This window comes from Hevea brasiliensis, chromosome 11, assembly GCF_030052815.1.
Source record: "Hevea brasiliensis isolate MT/VB/25A 57/8 chromosome 11, ASM3005281v1, whole genome shotgun sequence".
NCBI classification, from domain to species: Eukaryota; Viridiplantae; Streptophyta; class Magnoliopsida; order Malpighiales; family Euphorbiaceae; genus Hevea; species Hevea brasiliensis.
The window spans coordinates 14,229,262-14,247,185 of NC_079503.1; the positions used below are offsets into that span (position 1 = coordinate 14,229,262).

Sequence of the window (17,924 nt, forward strand, 5' to 3'; positions counted from 1 at the left end):
ATATGTGATTTGTGGCTTGTATGCAATATTGTGATTTGAAATTATTTTGATTCACACTTGGCATGACACTGTTACTATGTTCCTCCTTCATTTATGGGGTGAGTGTGATATATTCCTCCCTCTTTGACTTATCAGTCTGGGGTGAGTGTGATTATGTTCCTCCCTCTTTGACTTGTCAGTCTGAGGTGAGTGTGGATGAGTACTATATAGCTAGCTTCCTCCCTCATTGATTTTGATTATTGGGGTGAGTGTGTCTTGTCGTGGTGTACAACACGGCATGTGCGAAAAATTGTGTCATGGCCTAAATTGTGTTATCAATTGGCAACACTGTATTATTCAGTTATTTGATCAAATTGTGTTATGGATTGGCAAAACTGTATTATTTAGTTATTTGATCAAATTGTGTTATGGATTGGCAAAACTGTATTATTCAGTTATTTAATCAAATTGTCTTATTGATTGGCAAAACTGTGTTACTCAGTTATTTGATCAAATTTGTATTATATGAACTTTGTAAATTATGAAATGGAATCGTGAACTATTTGATTTGTGAATTGTCAATAAAAGGTTTATATATCGCATTTCAAATTGTTATTGTGCACCACTGAGTAAATTTTACTCAGCGATAGCTTTTCATTGCTGTCGCAGGTAGATAGACTGACAGGGCAGCAGACTAGCCTGCTAGTACTACACTGAGAGATCATCAGGTATATTGAGTATATCATATTTGTATTTTGTATTATAATGTGTGTTCACTGTATGTATATAGTGTTCTTGGTTTTGAGCAATTGTAAATTAAAATTATACCTTGAAGTTGTAAAATAAATTGTGAGTTATTTTGGCTTGTAAAATTTGTACTATATTTCTTTTATCTTAGCTTTGAAAATACTGAAAAATTGCTGTGGATTTGAGTTGAGAAACATATTGAGTTGATCAAATATTGGAATTGAGATTGAGAAATATATTTGAAGTGCTTTTTACAGGTTTTTGAAGAACTATTTTATTCAAAATACAGATGGCACTCCGCCAAATGTTTTACAGAAATTACTAATAATTCAAATGTGTTAGCTGTTTCACTTCAGTTCAAAAAGGTTTTTAACACCTGTAAATAGTGCTCACCACTGTAAAAGAAGTAAGAAAAGTTTTAAAATCCCTTGTAGTATATTTAATGGGTTATCAGTAGACGAAGTTGGTAATTCATTAGGTATACTACGGGATCATGTTATGCCTTACAGAGGGGTAGGGTGTGACATTCATACTAAGCTCTAGAAGCTTGTTTCAAACCATATAAGGCTTTAGTTAATTTGAAAATCATGAGTTTAAACATGATTTGCAAACTCATGATTTTCAAAACCAAAAGGTTGCTCAACATATACCTCCTCATCAATAAAACCACTTAGAAAAGCACTTTTAGCATCCATTTGAAAAAGTTTAAAATTTATGTATGATGCATATGCAAGCAAAATTCTAATAGCTTCTAATCTAGCTATGGGGGCAAAAGTTTCATCATAGTCAATGCCCTCCTTTTGGTTATAGCCTTTGGCTACTAATCTAGCCTTATTCCTAGTTATGTTTCCATCATCATCTAACTTATTTCTAAACACCCATTTGGTGCCTATGGATGGATGGTTCTTAGGCCTGGGAACTAAATCCAAACCTTATTCCTTTCAAATTGGTTGAGTTCCTCTTACATTGCAAGTACGCAACCCTCATCATTAATGGCCTCATCTATGCTTTTAGGTTCTATTTAAGAAATGAAAGCAAGATTATTACATATATTTATAAGTGAGGATCTAGTTATTAACCCTTTTGATATATCACTAATGATTTGGTCCTTGGGATGATCCTTCTTATAGTTCCAATATTTAGTAGATTTTGTTGATCTCCTTGATATGGAACTAGTTGACCTTGTTAGTCTTGAAGCTCAACTTAATCATTTCCCAAATCTTTCAAGGGATCTTCCTTGAGTTCATCTTGATTTCCACTAGATTGAGGATCTCCAAGGGTCAACTCATCAAAATTACCTACAACATCATCATCACAAGGAATATCCTTTCTAGGATCAAAGGGGTTAGCTTCATCAAATATAGCATGCATTGACTCCTCAATAGCTAAGGTTCTCTTATTGAAGACTCTATATGCTTTACTAGATATAGAGTAACCCAAGAAGACACCTTCATCTCTTTTGGAGCTAAATTTATCTAAATTATCCTTAGTATTCAAAAACAAGCATTTGCAACATAAACTCTAAAATAACCTACTTTGGGTTTCTTGCCATTCATAGCTCATAAGGGGTTTTCTTTAAAATAAGTTTAATCAAAATTCTATTTGAAACATAACAAGCCGTATTAATGGCTTCTGCCCAAAAATAAGTAAGCAAGTTATATTGATTTAACATCATCCTCCCCATGTCTAAAAGAGTTCTATTTTTTCTTTCAACAATACCATTTTGTTGAAGAGTCCTAAGAGAAGAAAAATTGTGAGTGATCCCTAGTGAGTTACAAAATTTTTCAAATCTCTCATTTTCAAATTCTCTACCATTATCACTTTTAATAGAAGAGATTTGAAAACCTTTTTCATTTTGAACCTTTTTTGAAAATCTCTAAAAAAAACATTAAAACATTTATCCTTATGAGCAAGGAATGCAATCCAAGTATACCTAGAGTAGTCATTAACAATCACAAAAGCATAATATGCACCATCTAAGCTAGCTACTCTAGTAAGACCAAATAAGTTCATATGCAACAATTGAAGGGGTCTAGAAGTGGATACCTTATGAACAGATTTGAAAAAGCTCTTGACTTACCCATTTGGCATGCATCACACACCTTGTCCTTTTGAAACTTGATCTTTGGAAGCCTATCAACTAACTCATCATTGTTCAAGTTTGCAAGAAGGTCCATGTTAGCATGTGCAAGCCTTCTGTACCAAGTTTGAGAGTCATCACTAATAGAAACAAAACACTTGACATCTTTATTAGACAAAGCATGCAAAGCAATATCATAAATATTTTCAATCCTTTCACCAACAAACAACATTTTGTTATCACACATTCTAGACACAAAGTGAGATTTAGACTCAAAAATGACTTTATAACCCTTATCACACAATTGACTAACACTAAGCATATTATGTTTTAAACCATCAACCAAAAGTACTTCATCAAGAATAGAGGAGTTTTCCTTACCAATCTTACCTATCCCCTCAATTTAACCTTTACCATTGTCACCAAAGGTCAGTTTCCTACCTCCATCTTTCTTTTCAAGTGAAAGGAAAAGGTCGACATAACATGTGCAAGCCTTATATGCCAAGTCCAAGAGTCATCACTAATAGAAACAAAACACTTCACATCTTTGTTAGACAAAGCATGTAGATCAATAACATAAATATTTTCAATTCTTTTACCAACAAACAACATTTTGTTATCACACATTCTAGACACAAAGCAAGGTTTAGACTAAAAAATGACTCTACAACCCTTATCACACAATTGTATAATACTAAGAAATTATGTTTTAAACCATCAACCAAAAGTAGTTTGTCAAGAATAAGGGAGTTTTCCTTACTAATCTCACCTATTCCCACAATTTTACCTTTACCATTATCACCAAAGGTCACTTGCCTACCTCCATCTTTCTTTTCAAGTGAAAGGAAAAGGTCCGCATTTCCAATCATGTGTCTTGAACACCCACAATCCAAATACCACTTACTTTCAAGCCTTAAGGATTTTAAGCACACCTATACAAGACAATTCAATTTACTTTAGGTACCCAAATGTACTTGGGTCCTTGTTGGTTAGTAGTTTCATCATTTGAATAAAATATTCTATAATATCCAAGATGGACTTTCCTAATAGCACACCTATAGTTGGTGTGATCAAATTTGCCACAATAGTGACAATGACAATTGAACCTTCTTATTCTTAGTCTAAATGCATGAGAGTGTGCATATGGTCTTATGTGACCATTCTTTTTGTGTCCATCATGTGCATGTGAGCAAAAGGCATGGTGAGTGTGATGATAGTTATGAGGCCTAGTAGCATATCTCTTATGAGGGTTTAGCCTAGATGCAACTCTCCTAGATGTATATGTTATATTTACATTTTTTTTAGGAGCATGTTGATGAAATGGATTCTTTCTAGTTTCATTTCCACTAGATGTCTTTGGTTCACTAGAACTAGATGCTTTAACAAAGATGGTCTTGGAAGGAGGTGCATGAGCAAATTTGCTATAGCGAAGTCCATGCTTGATGCTTAGAGACCTTTGAGAATCCAAAATTGCATCAAGTTTGTCCTTTCCTTTAGCAAATTTGGAAAGAGAAGTTTTTAACTCAATAATTTCATTCTTCAACTTCTCATTTTCTAATGAGAGCTCATCTAAGGATTTTTTCATATCATTGCCTAAAGGTTTATCATTTTTAGTTGAGGTCTCATTCTCCTTCCTCAAACTAACTAGTTCCTTTTTCAAAAGTTTGTTTTCCTTATGACTTAACTCAAGTTCATCATTCATGACTTTAAGTGCATTGACAAGTTCATCATAAGAAAATTCAATAATATCATCATTTAAAATTATCTCATTAGAGCTTTCCTCCATTGCCATGAAGCACATTTGGGCAATTTGATCACTAATTTCCTCATCTTCGGAGTCACTTGATTCATCCCATGTTGCTTTGAGTGCCTTCTTCTTGAACTTCTTAAAAGGCTTCTTTAATTTGGGACAATCCATTCTAATGTGACTCGGCTTATTGCATTCAAAGCATATGGGAGGATCCCTCTTGCTACTTTCACCCTTGTACTTCTTGAAGTTCCTCTTTAGGATGAACTTCTTGTTTTGAAGAGCATTTTCCTTATTCTCCTTATCATTAGTGCCAATTCTTCCTCATCAAACTTTTCTTCTTCATCACTTGAGTTTTTGGAAGATACTTTGAAGGCAATGTTCTTCTTAACCTTATTAGGTTCCTCCACTTGCTCTCTTTTAAAGGTCATCTCATAGTTAATGAGATTTACCAAGAGCTCATCAAGTTGCACCATACTCAAGTCTTTGGAATCCTTGAGTGAGGTTACTTTGGGTAGACACTTCTTAGGAAGACTTCTTAGAATCTTCTTCACTAGCTTTTCATTTGTGAACGTTTCCCTAAGGGATTTGATTCCTCCTATAATCTCTACAAATCGATCATACATTTGACTTATGGATTCATCCAACTTCATCTTGAACAACTCATCTTGATAGATGAGGAAGTCCATCTTATTCTCCTTTACTTGACTAGTACCCTCATGAGAAAGCACCAAAGCATCCCAAATTTCCTTTGCAGTAGACTTCATACACACTTTATTATAATTACTTCTACTTAGTGCATAAAATAAAACATGAATAGCTTTATTATTTAGAGCTACTCTTCTTTTCTCTTGTTCACTCCATTCACCCTTTGGCTTAACTACATGCACATTACTATTTTAGTTGGGGTGAATGGTCCATTTTCTACAATATTCCATAAATCAACTCCTTTTGATTTAAGGAAATAATACATCCTCTTTTTCCAATATAAGAAGTTATTACAAAGAAGGGAGGTCTTACCCCCTATTGACTTTCTTATGCATTAGGAGTTGCCATTGATCTTTGCTCCAAGATGATTAATTCTTTGTTGAATGGGGACTGGCTTTGATACAACTTGTCATCTCTTATAGCAACCCAAGAAGGTGGGTGAATTGGGTTCTAATTTAAAATTTAAGGCTAAAGAGAGATTAAATAAATTAAGGCTCAAAGAAATGAGAGGGAAGAAAAGATGAACAAAAGAAATTTTATAGAGGTTCGGCTATCTCAAGTCTACGTCCCCTCCTCAAGGCCCTCCTTGAAAGTTAACTCCTCTAACATTCTTCTTTGGGTGAAGAATAAACCCTTACAAATACCTTAAGAGTAAACCCTGTTAACCCTTTTATACACAAGAGTAATTTAATGCTCTATCACACTCAAGTAACAATAAATCCTCACAATAACTTTGAATAAACTCTCTGAACTAAAGAATTACAGCTCAGCAATGAAGCTCTCAAGAATCAATTATGGTAGCTCAAGTTCTAAAGAGAGAGAAGGATTGAAAATCTTTAAAGCTCAATAAATTCTCAAAGAAATGGTTGTTGTAACTTCCCTCCAGTCATAAATGGTCTCTATTTATAGTTTTAGCAAGAAAATGACCATTAGGGGTGTATTAAATGCAAATATAGCTATTCAACCACCTAAAAACCCTATTTTATTGAGTTGTAGAAATCCAGGTTTGGCTATCGAAGTCCCTTACTTCGGCTGCCAAAGTTCCCAACTTCAGCTGCCAAAGTTATCTTTGGACAAATAGGCACTTAGGCTTTAAAAAACTCATAACTTTTTGACCTAAACTCAGATTTTCAATCCGTTTAAATTATTGGAAAACTAATTTGATAAATATTTTAATAAAAACACTTTCAAAAATAAATTTGCATTTCACAAAAGTGAAAATTTCATTTTACCTCCCCCCCTCCCTCTTGGTCAAGAAAAGTCAAAAATGGATACACTAAGAAAATTTAGTGAAACCTAGACTTGAGCCAACATAAGTAACTATTTGAGATTCACAAGATGAAAATAATTTACATTGTAATGTCTCCTTAATCTTTGCTTCAATTCCTTGCTCTCTTTCAATCTTAATTTGAAGCAATTTCTCAATTTTAAACTTAGGACCTATAATCTCAATATAAACACTTCCAAGGTAGATTAGTAGCACACTAATTATTTATTATCATTAAAACATGGATTAAGACCCCTAGGTCCAACATTTGTAACTTTCCTTTTTTCTATCAATGATATTAAATATGTTTTTCCTATTAAATCTATTAGTTAATTTTGTGATTTATGAGCATGTTCAAACATTTTATTGGTAATATAAGCATCCAGACATCTAAGTATTTTAGATAAACAAAGGATTTTTCTAAAGAGCAGTGTTCGAGAAGCTTTATAAGAGAAGACTTAGGATCTAAAATTGAAGAATAAATCATCTGAGCATTCAAATAAAATACTTAATTTTAAAAGGACCAATGTCCTGGAATCCTAGTAAATAAAATACTTAGGACTTAAAGGACCACTATCTAAGTATCCTAGTAAATAAAATACTTAGGATTTAAAGGTTTAGTGTCCAAGTATCTTAGTAAATAAAATACTTAATTTTAAAAGGACCAATGTTCAGGTATCCTAATAAATAAAATACTTAGGAATTAAAGGACCACTGTCTGGGTATCATACTAAAAAAATATACTTAGGATTTAAAGGACCAATATTTGAGTATCCTAGTAAATAAAATACTTCGGATTTATTATAAGGGATAATATCCGAATGTTACCTAGAATGTTTTGGCATAACTTTTCTCACGTAGTCTTGGTTTGTTGTCATTTAGCTTTATTTTTTTATGGATTCTTATTTTAAATGGCTTTTCTCCTGTCACTTAAGAAGGTATTTAATTTTTGTATGAGATTGTCTATGTCCCTTGGGTGGTCTTGTGTTTTGAATGGCTTTGTCCATGCCTTTTGGTGGACTTATGCTTTGGATGGCTTTGTCTATACTACTTGGGATGACTTATGACTTGGATATCTTTGTCTACATTACTTGGATAGACTAATGCCTTGGATGGCTTTATCTATGCCCCTTGGCTAGACTTATGCCTTGGATGGCTTTGACTATGCTCCTTGGGTGGACTTATTCCTTGGATGGCTTTGTCTACCTCCCTTGGGCAGACTTATGCCTTGGATGGCTTTGTCTATATGCCTTAGGTAGACTTATGCCTTGGATAGCTTTATCTATACCCCTTGAGTGGACTTACACCTTAGATGGCTTTGTCTACAACTCTTGGGTGTACTTATGCCTTAGATGGCTTTGTCTATGCCCTTTGGGCCATGGATGGCTTTGTTTATGCCTCTTGGGCAGACTTATGCCTTGGATGGCATTGTATATGCCATTTAGGTGGACTTACGCCTTGGATGCTTTTATCTACACCATTTGGGCAAACTTATGCCTTAGATGGCTTTGTCTGCACCTCTTAGGTGGAATCATGCCTTGAATAATTTCATTATGTTTTATCAACATATTAGGCCAATAATACTATCTTTATTAATAAAGAAAAAGAAGGGCAGTTTACATAACTTGAAAAGAGTAAACTAGCCTACTGATAATACTTATTGAAATTGGCAATGTTCCATACTCGTGTAAATTGTTTACCTTTCATATCTACCAACTTATATGCTTCGGGAAGATAAATTTTGTTACTGAGTAAGGACCTTCCCAATGCTAACTCTGCCTTTTTCAAAGCTAGCTCTTTTCATGACCAAGTCACCTACATAAAAAGTTTGACCTTTGACCTTTGAATTGAACATTCGGGTTATTCTTTGCCTACACACTGCCATGTGAATGGAGGCTCATTCTCTTTTAGTTTCCAACTAATTGAGGGAAAATCTAAGTTCTTCTTCATTAGTTGCCACTTCTGAATTTGTAACTCAAGTTTTTAGACATGGAATTCTATGGGATCACTGCTTTGACTTCATATGTCAGGGAGAAAGTTGTTTCGCCTGTTCCGAATCTAGGTGTGGTTCAATATGCCCAAAAAACATTAGGGAGATCATTAGGCCATTTTCCTTTTTCCTTATCCAATCACTTCTTCAATCCCTATAGAATGGTTGTATTTGTCACTTCAGTCATTCCATTAAACTGTGGATGGTAAACAGATGTGAAGTGGAGGGTGCTTTGGAACTCAGCACAAAAGCCTTTGAACTTTTTGGATTCAAATCGATTGCCATTATTAGTGACTATGACATTTGGAACACCAAAACTTACTAGTTTGTTAGCCTTTATAAACATGATGGCCTTCTTTGCAGTGATCTTTGGTGTTGCTTCAACTTCTGCCCATTTTGTGAAGTGGTCTATTGCTACTATCATGTATTTACACTATCCCGAGGCTTTTGGGAAAGGGCCAATGATATCAATCCCCCATTGGTAGGAGGGCCATGGGATACCAATAACTACTAGCTTCTTTATAGGTTGGTGTGAAATGTAATTGAATTCCTAGCATTTCAAGCATGCCTGGACTAGCTGCTTAGCATCTTCAACAGCAGTTGTGTGGAACCCTCGAACCTAGTTTAGCATTGTCTTCCCATAACACTATCATGATGCTTAGATATTAACATCACAAAAGCCAAGGAAAGGAGTTGCCACCCGGTAATAACTGGGACAAATTCATAAGAAGGGATGTGGGTGGCAATTACCGCTTGTAGAGTTTCACTGCCCTTCTTTTACTATGAGGACAATGGCCTAGGTTTAGGATAGTGAGTATAGGAGAGGGAAGGTGTTAGGCATCCTTTCTTTCTAGACTTATCTTAGAATAAGGGCTAGCCTCTACTAAAGATTCCTAAAGTCTAACTTGTTGTTTCTTTTATTTGATTCTTTATTCATATATTTATGCAAGTTTAAAGTTATACACGTATTGAAATTTAACTATTCAAAAAAATAATAAGTATATGCGCATAGAAAGTCATATCATGTGATGTTTCTTAGTTAAAAGAATTACCTTATTTACCATCTTACCTTACATACATATTTAGCTAAGTTAATTATTTATAATATCTATTTACATGTCATACATAACATATAGAAGAAAAAAAAAGTCCTAATCATTTCAATCTAAATTACATAATTAACTCGAAATATTAATTTAAACGTGAAAGCAACTCAAAATATAAAAAAGTAAGTATTTAAGTTGAAATAAAAAAAATACAAAAATTAATTGAATTAAATAAACAGAAAATAAATAAAGAAAATCGAAGATAAAATTAACCTAATTAACTAAACTAAATCAGAGTAAGATTAGAATTAATTTTAACTAATTAAAGCCTTCTAATCTAAGCCAATCATTTAATCCTAATTCCAACATATCTAATACACATAATTATTACCAATTAATTAACAAAAAAAGTGTAAATTAATTAAAAATAAAAAAAAAGAGTTTAATTGTAACTAAAATAACTTAGATTTGAAAAAATTTAGATTTATACAGATATTTTGTAAAATCCATAAAAAAATACAAAATCTATCAAACAAATCTAGAAAAATTACTTGCAGTCCTAAAAATACCAAACTTTAACATGGAAAAAAGAGAACACTCAAAATTTAATACCAAAAAAAATGTAAAATTGACCAATACTGACTTACATGCAGAAATTTTAAAATTGGCCGGTAATTTTATAAAATCTAGAAAAATATTAAAACATGATGAAAAATCATAAAAAAAATCACCAAAAGTTACTTAACATATCAAACTAAAACATGGTAAAAAGAAAAATAATTATTCTATCCTAGATCAAATAAGAAAAATTAATTAAATTCACCAACACCAAAATTTACATAGTGTTGCATAATAATTTTGCAAAAATTACTCACACCAATCTATCAGGAATTTTGCAAATCTTAAAAATATGAGAGTAAATTAGACATCATAAATGATCACCAAAAAAAAAGAATGACTGAAAATAAGCAAGATTTGTACACTCAACAAATTTTACAAATGCAGGTATCATAATAATCATCCATAATTATGTCATAACTTCAAAAATTAGTATCTAGACCTACAAAACAACTTTTTTAATAATTCAAAAGGCTATGCCATATAGAAAAAACCCAATGAATCTCCTAAAATTATTTTCAAGTCCTAAATCTAACAGTTATATGATGAAAATGTATAAAAATAAAAGTGACAAAATTACAACTAAGAGAGACTATAGGTTCCCAATAAGAAACATACATTTATTTAGTTGATTTCTTTGGAATTGTGAGACACTCTTGGCACCTTGGAAGACTTCAAAATGGCAGAAATACTATGAAATAAAATATTTTGGTGATTATTTAAATTAATTAACCTAAAATTGTATGAAATCTATGGTAAATGGTGTGCAAATATAGATAATTGTGTCTAATTTTGTATAATGAAGAAAGATCTACTAGAAAGTAGCCTTTACACATCACAATTGTAGAAAATTAAACTAAGAATTTTTTAATTTTCAACCACCTTTTTCCCTTTAAAACTATAATCATAGCAACACGGTTATAGCAGGTTTAGGATAAAGTGATCTAATCTAATTAGGTTTTCAAAATTTAAATAATAATAATAATAATAATAATAATAATAATAATAATAATAATAATAATAATAATAATAATAATAATAAAAGAAAAGTTGTTTGGCCAAATAACTTTTTTCTTTCTTTTTTTTCTTTTTTCTTAAATTTATTAATTAATCAAAAACTTTTGTAATAAAGCCGAAATAAAATCAAACCCACATCCATTTATAATTGAAATTAAAAGTTTAATAGGCTTCATTATTCAATCTAGCTCAATTAAATATTTATTAGGTCCATTTAAAATCTTAAAAAAATATTAAATTCAGTCTAATTAAATAATACAGGCTTATATCCCTTAAAAACCTTTTATTTTCAAAACAAAGTAATTAGCTTCTTAAAATGCAAAATTATTTTATTTTATTAATATTATTGTTATTGCATAGCCTCCTCAGTGCTTTAGGATTTCTCAACATCTAGTAGTAATTTCATTAGAGGATTCCCCATTATCTCTACAAAACACGCATTTCAAGGGTCAAAAAATAGGTGTCTACAACTCCCTTACCCCGCGCCAACCTCCCCCCTTGATGGAGTTTGGGAATACTGCCAAAGATGCTGCCAAATTTCTTGAAAATATATTGACTCATATGATGCAAAGAAGTGAGGTTTGAGTATATCACCTTCTATGATACACTTATTGCCTGAGTTAGGTCAGGACTTTAACTATGCTTCCTAATCCTTTTGAGTCTAATGGTTATTTAGGTTGTAGCAAAAGTATGTGATTATTTAGGTTGTAGCAAAATTATGTGATTTTCAAAATGTTTTTAGGCTTTAAACCTAGAACCTTTAGGTTTCCTATGTATCTTCTTTTAAGGGAGAATCAATCATCTCATAGTTCTAAAAAAAATTCAACTTGATTTGAAAAAGGTTGATTTGAAATTTTGGGATACGCATCTAAGTAACACTTAGATTGCCTACACATCTCCTTTTGAAGGAAAATCATACCCAACATACTTTAACAAATGCAACGTTGTGAAATGATATGTTCTCATTTGAGTGATCCTATCTCTCATATCTGTTTAGACATATTGCTTGTTTAAGCGATTCCATTTCTTATGTCTACTTTGGCATATTACTTGCTTAAGCTAATCCATTTCTTATGCCTACTTTAGCTTATTACTCGCTTGAGTTGTTCTATTTCTATTGCTTGCTTAGGCATATTGCTCACTTAAGCTATCATTGATCCTTTTATGTCTTCTTAGACTTTTCTTATCTCACCACTTATCTAAATAGCTTTCTTATCTTCTTTTTGTTCCTTTGACATTTTTTTCCCCTCTTTTTTTTTTTTGGTTAACCACTAGGAATTTTTTTAATTATCCTCTTTTCTCGCTTTTGTTTTACGTATTGTTTGCTTGAAGAATTTTGTTTTTTTTTTTTCCATTCATTGCTCACTTGAACATTTTTATCTCTATGCCTATTTAGGAATCCTTACTTCTTCTTATTTTTCACTACTTGCTTAGGTATTTTGCTCACTTTGAGCAGCTTTGATCTCTTTGCCATATCCACTTGGACCAATTGCTCGCTTCAGTGATGCCAATTCACTTGCTTACTTAAGCAATTTTTTTTCTCTTACTACCTACTTTGGTAGTACTATTTCCCTATGGCATTTTTTTTTTTCTAATTCTCATTTTTCTATGCAATTTTATATGATGTAATGCAAGCATGACCATACTCAACAGTCTTTATATTTAATACAAATGCTTCTATCTATGCATGGCATGACAATGCTTGATGATGTTTATATTTGAAATACTCATGCTCATGTTTTCTAATGCTCATCTTATGGAAAGTTTCCTCTAGGAAGATGATGCACATGCCAAAATTTGACTGGGGGATTTGGACTTCCTTGAAAATTTTGGCTTCACTTGGGTGCCATTTTTGCAAAACAAACATTCCATTATGGTCAAAATGTAATTTTACATTATTTCAAAAAATCAAATTTTTAATGTCAAGACTACAAAATATAAATTTAGATCTTAGATCAAAGAAAAAATTCATTTTGTTTTGTAATTTGACTCCATCAAGGATGAAATTTTATTCCTAATGTGATGCATGATATGTCATGATTTGTCTAATGCATGTACATTATACCTTTTCCCTTATTCCTTTGAATATTCTATATCCTAACTTAATAATTTGACTTCTCCTTTTGAGATGTTGGCACACAGTTCACCATTGTCATACCCCCCAGATTGACGATATTCAATTCTATTGCCCCACATGTCTTAACTCCATACATTGTGCTTGCATCATTGCCCTCCAACCAAATATCCTAACCCAAAACTTTATTTTCCAATGCTATATATATATATATATTGCTCTAACTTTTGTCTAAGTCGCCTTGTCAGGTTTTCAACTTAGCAAGCTTTTTTCTTTTCTTTTTTTCTTTTCTTTTTTTCTTTCTTTTTTTTTTCTTCTTTTTTTGTAGCATTCATTTTTTCTTATTTACTTTTATTTTCTTTTTTCTATTCAAATACAAAGAACCTAACAATTTCATCTTGTACTAATATGGCTTCTTCTATTCATAATTAATTTGAGCACATCTCTTACTCTTTATTAGTACAAAATTAGATCATTTATCTAATTTCTAAATGAAAAACCAAACATTAATAATTCGTTGGCTAGCCCTTGTGGGTTTTCTAACCAACACTCTTCTCTCCCTTTTCATTTTCTACTTTTTTATTTCCCTTTTTTTCTTTTACTTTCTTTTTCTTTTTCTTTTCTTTCTTTTCTTTGCTCTAATTTTTGCTTGGGCTACCCTTTACAGGTTTTCAACCTAGCGAGCTTTTATGCTTTAATTTTTTCTTAGGTTGCCCTTTGCTGTTTTTCAACCTAACAAGCATCTCTTAAACAAAGTACCCCACTCATGTCAATGATATTCTGGATTTGTTTTTCCCCTTAGGAAAATTTGAATGGCCCTTCTCTTAGCCCTTAATATCTCTCTCTCTTTGATAGTTTGAATTGAAATTTTCTTTTTTCATGTTGAAGTACTTTGCTGTAATAGATTATGATTGCTCAATTTTCTTTTAGAGTTAGATGAACACCTAACTTTGTTTTTCTAGGATTTTTGTCAAATTAATTATTATAGACTCATTCACATTAATATTCAACGAAATCTTAAATGCTAAACACATTACATTGAAATTAAAAAACTTCGTAAATAAACTAAAATGATGCTATTCAAATATTAGAATTTTATTCCAATAATAAAAGAAATGGCATGGCCCTCTAAAACATTCTATTTTCTGGATCATGTATCTTCTTGTCATCAATCAGATTCTGAATTCGAGGCAAAGGCATTGACATTTATTTGTATCATGACCAAGGATCTAATGGAAGTCATAATGCAGATCCATATTGAAATTCTTAGATAATGCATTCGGCATTGGAGTATCAGTCAAAGGTTGGAGCAACCCTTCATCCTTCAATCTTGCAAAAGTTGATGCCATAGGTTCACCTAACTTAGAAAACATCCTCAAAGTCTAAACACTAGTCTTTGTATTCTAAGGAACTTGGTTGTAGTAAGCATTTTCTTCATAATCCTTGTCCCTACTTGAAAAGTTATGCTTCCAAGCCATCTCATTTATTTTATCTTCCAATTCTACCTTAACATGATACAAATCTCCAAAATTAGATATTGGAAGATAATATATTTTATCACGATAAGCGAGTAATAGATTTGCTATAATGATTTTGATTTGCTCTTTCTCCACTAGTCATTGTGCCATAAAGACAGCTTTCTTTCTCTATCTCATCAGGAATTCAGCAAATAGTTCATTAGGCTTCTGCTTGGTGGTTTCTAAGTCTCTCTGAGTGACATCCAAGGAAATATTATATGAATATTGCCTAACAAATACATAGACCAAGCTATCCCACTCATTCCTAATTTTTGCCCCCAAAATATAGTACCATGATGTAGCACCTCCTTCTAATGATAAAGTAAAAATATGAGTTATTTGATCATTACTTAGACTAGCTAGTTATTTTCATGATGATTAAATATCATTTCATGTGGACAATTAGATCTCTTAACCCATTAAATTTTGGCAAGTGTGGCATCTTAAACTTGCTTGGTAGTTGTACCCTTGTTTGGAGTTCCAAAAATCCCATGTCACTCATGTCCTACAGCACAGATTGCTTCCTAAGGTCAACTTTAAACCTTTCCATCTTTTCCTCAAAAGTGTAGTATGCTTTTATGACACCCACCATTTTTTGATATCAGAAACTCTATCATGAAGGAGAATTCTTATGAAACTTAGGGTTTCATAAACAAGGGAATAGTGGTAAGTTCTATAAGTGTGCTCTGATATGTTAAATATATTTTGTTTGTTTTGGCCAAGTAAGTATATAAATGTTGATTTTTTGACAGAAGGAACTTCGATAGCCAAAGGTTGTATATTTGGCAACTGAAGTCCTTTTACTATTAAAATGTCCTTTTGGACAAGATGGACTCTGGTAAGTTTTTGATAGCTGAAAGTCTTCTAGATAGCAGGGGTATAAATAGCCCATTTTAGTGTGAATTTCAAAGAAAAAATTATTTTTCCTCTCAGGTATAAATAGCCCATTTTAGTGCAAATTTCAAAGAAAAAATTATTTTCCCTCTCTCTCACATTTACTAATTGCATGTAAAGGATTTTTGGTGAAGTTTCCTTGATTTGGGGTTTTAAAGAGTTTAAAGGCTTAGTTTTGTTAGGAAACTCAAAGAATTCAAGATATTTTTAAAGTTCTCTATCCTCTCACTCAATCTTGTGTTTAAGGGAAAAGAGGTAATTCTCCTTTCTTTTTTATCTTCTAGATGGGTCTCAAGTAGGTTTATATAGGATAGATTTTATTGTTGTAATTGCATGTAAGAAAAGATTATTTTAGTTTTTTTGAATTTCATTTTTGTTTGAGGATGTTGCATGTTGATGTTTTGAGGACATCTTTGAATGCATGTGAGTTTAAGATGTATACATATGATATAATTTTGGTTTTGATCTGTGTTATAGATGAATTGGTTAGATTTTGAAGAAGATTTTGCTAATTGAGATTATTGGATGTTTTGTAGCTTTGATACGTTGAGGAAACTTGAATGTTTGACTTTTTGTAGTAAAGGGTGGATGCATGTGTTATCACTAGTATTTTTTGGGTTGATGGAGGTTCTAGGTATGTGTTTTTAAGGTTAGATCTTGTCTTAAAGCCTTGATATGAGTGTTTGTGGTTTGAGGAATGAGTTTTCTATGGAATTTGAACTTGGAAATTCTAAAAATTTCTATGTTCGGCTACCAAAAACCATTATTTCGGTAGTCAGAGTGGCTATTATGTTCTAGAGATTTCTAGCTTTGGCTACCGAAATCTAGGACTTCAGCAGCCATAGTTACCACTACTTAAATAAGGCTTTTAAGGTTCAGGACTTTAATAGCCGAAGTCCCATACTTTGACAGCTAAAGTTGGTTCTACCAGCCTTATTTCTTTTTTTGTTCTAAGGCTCCAAAACTTGTTTTTATGATCCAAAAGGACCTAGAATAAGATGTTTAGCATGTGTATAGAGTTTTGAGCTTCAAATAACTCTTTAGGGTTGGATGTTTATAGGATCAGACTTGAGGGACTCGGGAAGCTAACAATTCAAGGATAGCTACCATTCGAGTCAGGTGGTTGATAGGTTATAAGAGGTAAGTAACACTAACCTAATGAATGAAAACTTATTCAATTGAAATCATAAACGTTCACATGCATCATTTCATTACTTATTAATATGTATGTACCTAAAGCACAAATATGATGCATTTTTGCATAATTACTATTGATGCCTAATGGATGTTAGATGACCTACTGGTTTTCCCTATGACACAATTATAATATATATTTATGATCATGCATGATATGATATGATGTGGTAAGACTAAGTGAGGCCTAATAAGCCCTTAGCCTGCTATTCATATAAGTGAAAGTTTTGAGGAGCCTTTGTGTGAGCTGGGGGCATTGTAAATGTTATGTATTTAAGCAGAAGTCCTAAAGAGCTTATGTATGAGCCAAGCACATTAGATATGGGAAATCACTAGTGACAAGTCTATCTTATGTGAAATATTTGTGATGTGAAAAACTTATGCAATTGATGCATTGCATATGTATGAAATGAATAATTTATGTTTGGCTAGTTTACTCACTGAGCTCTTTGAAGCTTACCCCATTCCCTTAACGCCCCCATATGCAAAGTTGCAAGGATAGAAGTGTCTTCTGGGAGAGCTAGCAATAGGAGGAGCTATAGATTTCTTTATGTATTATTATTGTTGTTAGATTAGGTATGTAAAATTTTTAATGGATAGACATTGTACATGGTTGCAAGGAATTGTAATAAGTTTTATCTAAGTTTAATATGCATGGATGTTACGTTAATTTTAAGCATACTATTATATTCAATGTATGAATGTACAAGTCGCACTTTAACTATTTTAAATGTTATGCAAAGGTTCAAATTTTGAACCATTTTAAAGGAAAATGTACTATGTTTCTATGTCAAGATTCATGTGCGCTTGATATGAGTTGCTTAAATTTTGTTTAACTATGGAAAGAACTTTACATTAAATAGGTTTTTAGGCTTACTATAGATTTCAACAGCCTTAAGTTAACCTGATTCTTAGCGCCAATAATGTTCCCTGGTTGGGTCATGACAAAATTGGTATCAGATACAGGTTAGATGAATCAACCTAGATGCTAGAAAAGTCATTATAAAGAAAGGAAGAATGTATGTCAACTAGCACAGTTAGGAAAA

At 32.2% G+C, this 17,924-nt stretch overlaps 1 protein-coding gene across 1 annotated transcript; it reads right to left on the reverse strand.

Annotated features, from left to right (window-relative positions):
- Positions 1-1,929: 1,929 nt before the first annotated feature.
- LOC131170216 (uncharacterized) lies at positions 1,930-4,724 on the reverse strand. The gene is made up of 5 exons (XM_058129286.1): positions 4,400-4,724; positions 4,191-4,297; positions 3,594-3,738; positions 2,829-2,971; positions 1,930-2,211 (listed from the first exon to the last, which is right to left on the reverse strand). The coding sequence occupies exons 1-5, from the start codon at positions 4,722-4,724 to the stop codon at positions 1,930-1,932; spliced, it is 1,002 nt and encodes a 333-aa protein (XP_057985269.1).
- Between the last annotated feature and the right edge of the window lie 13,200 nt (positions 4,725-17,924).

What these genes read in the sequence shown, in the direction of transcription:
- LOC131170216 (XM_058129286.1), bottom strand. Translation starts at nt 4,724, where the DNA reads ATGGATTGTCCCAAATTAAAGAAGCCTTTTAAGAAGTTCAAGAAGAAG. An exon ending in CTCCTTCCAAGACCATCTTT is followed by an intron (nt 3,739 to 4,190) that starts GTTAAAGCATCT and finishes TGTCTTGTATAG; the next exon opens with GTGTGCTTAAAATCCTTAAG. An exon ending in CTTTGGTGATAATGGTAAAG is followed by an intron (nt 2,972 to 3,593) that starts GTAAAATTGTGG and finishes TGTCTAATAAAG; the next exon opens with ATGTCAAGTGTTTTGTTTCT.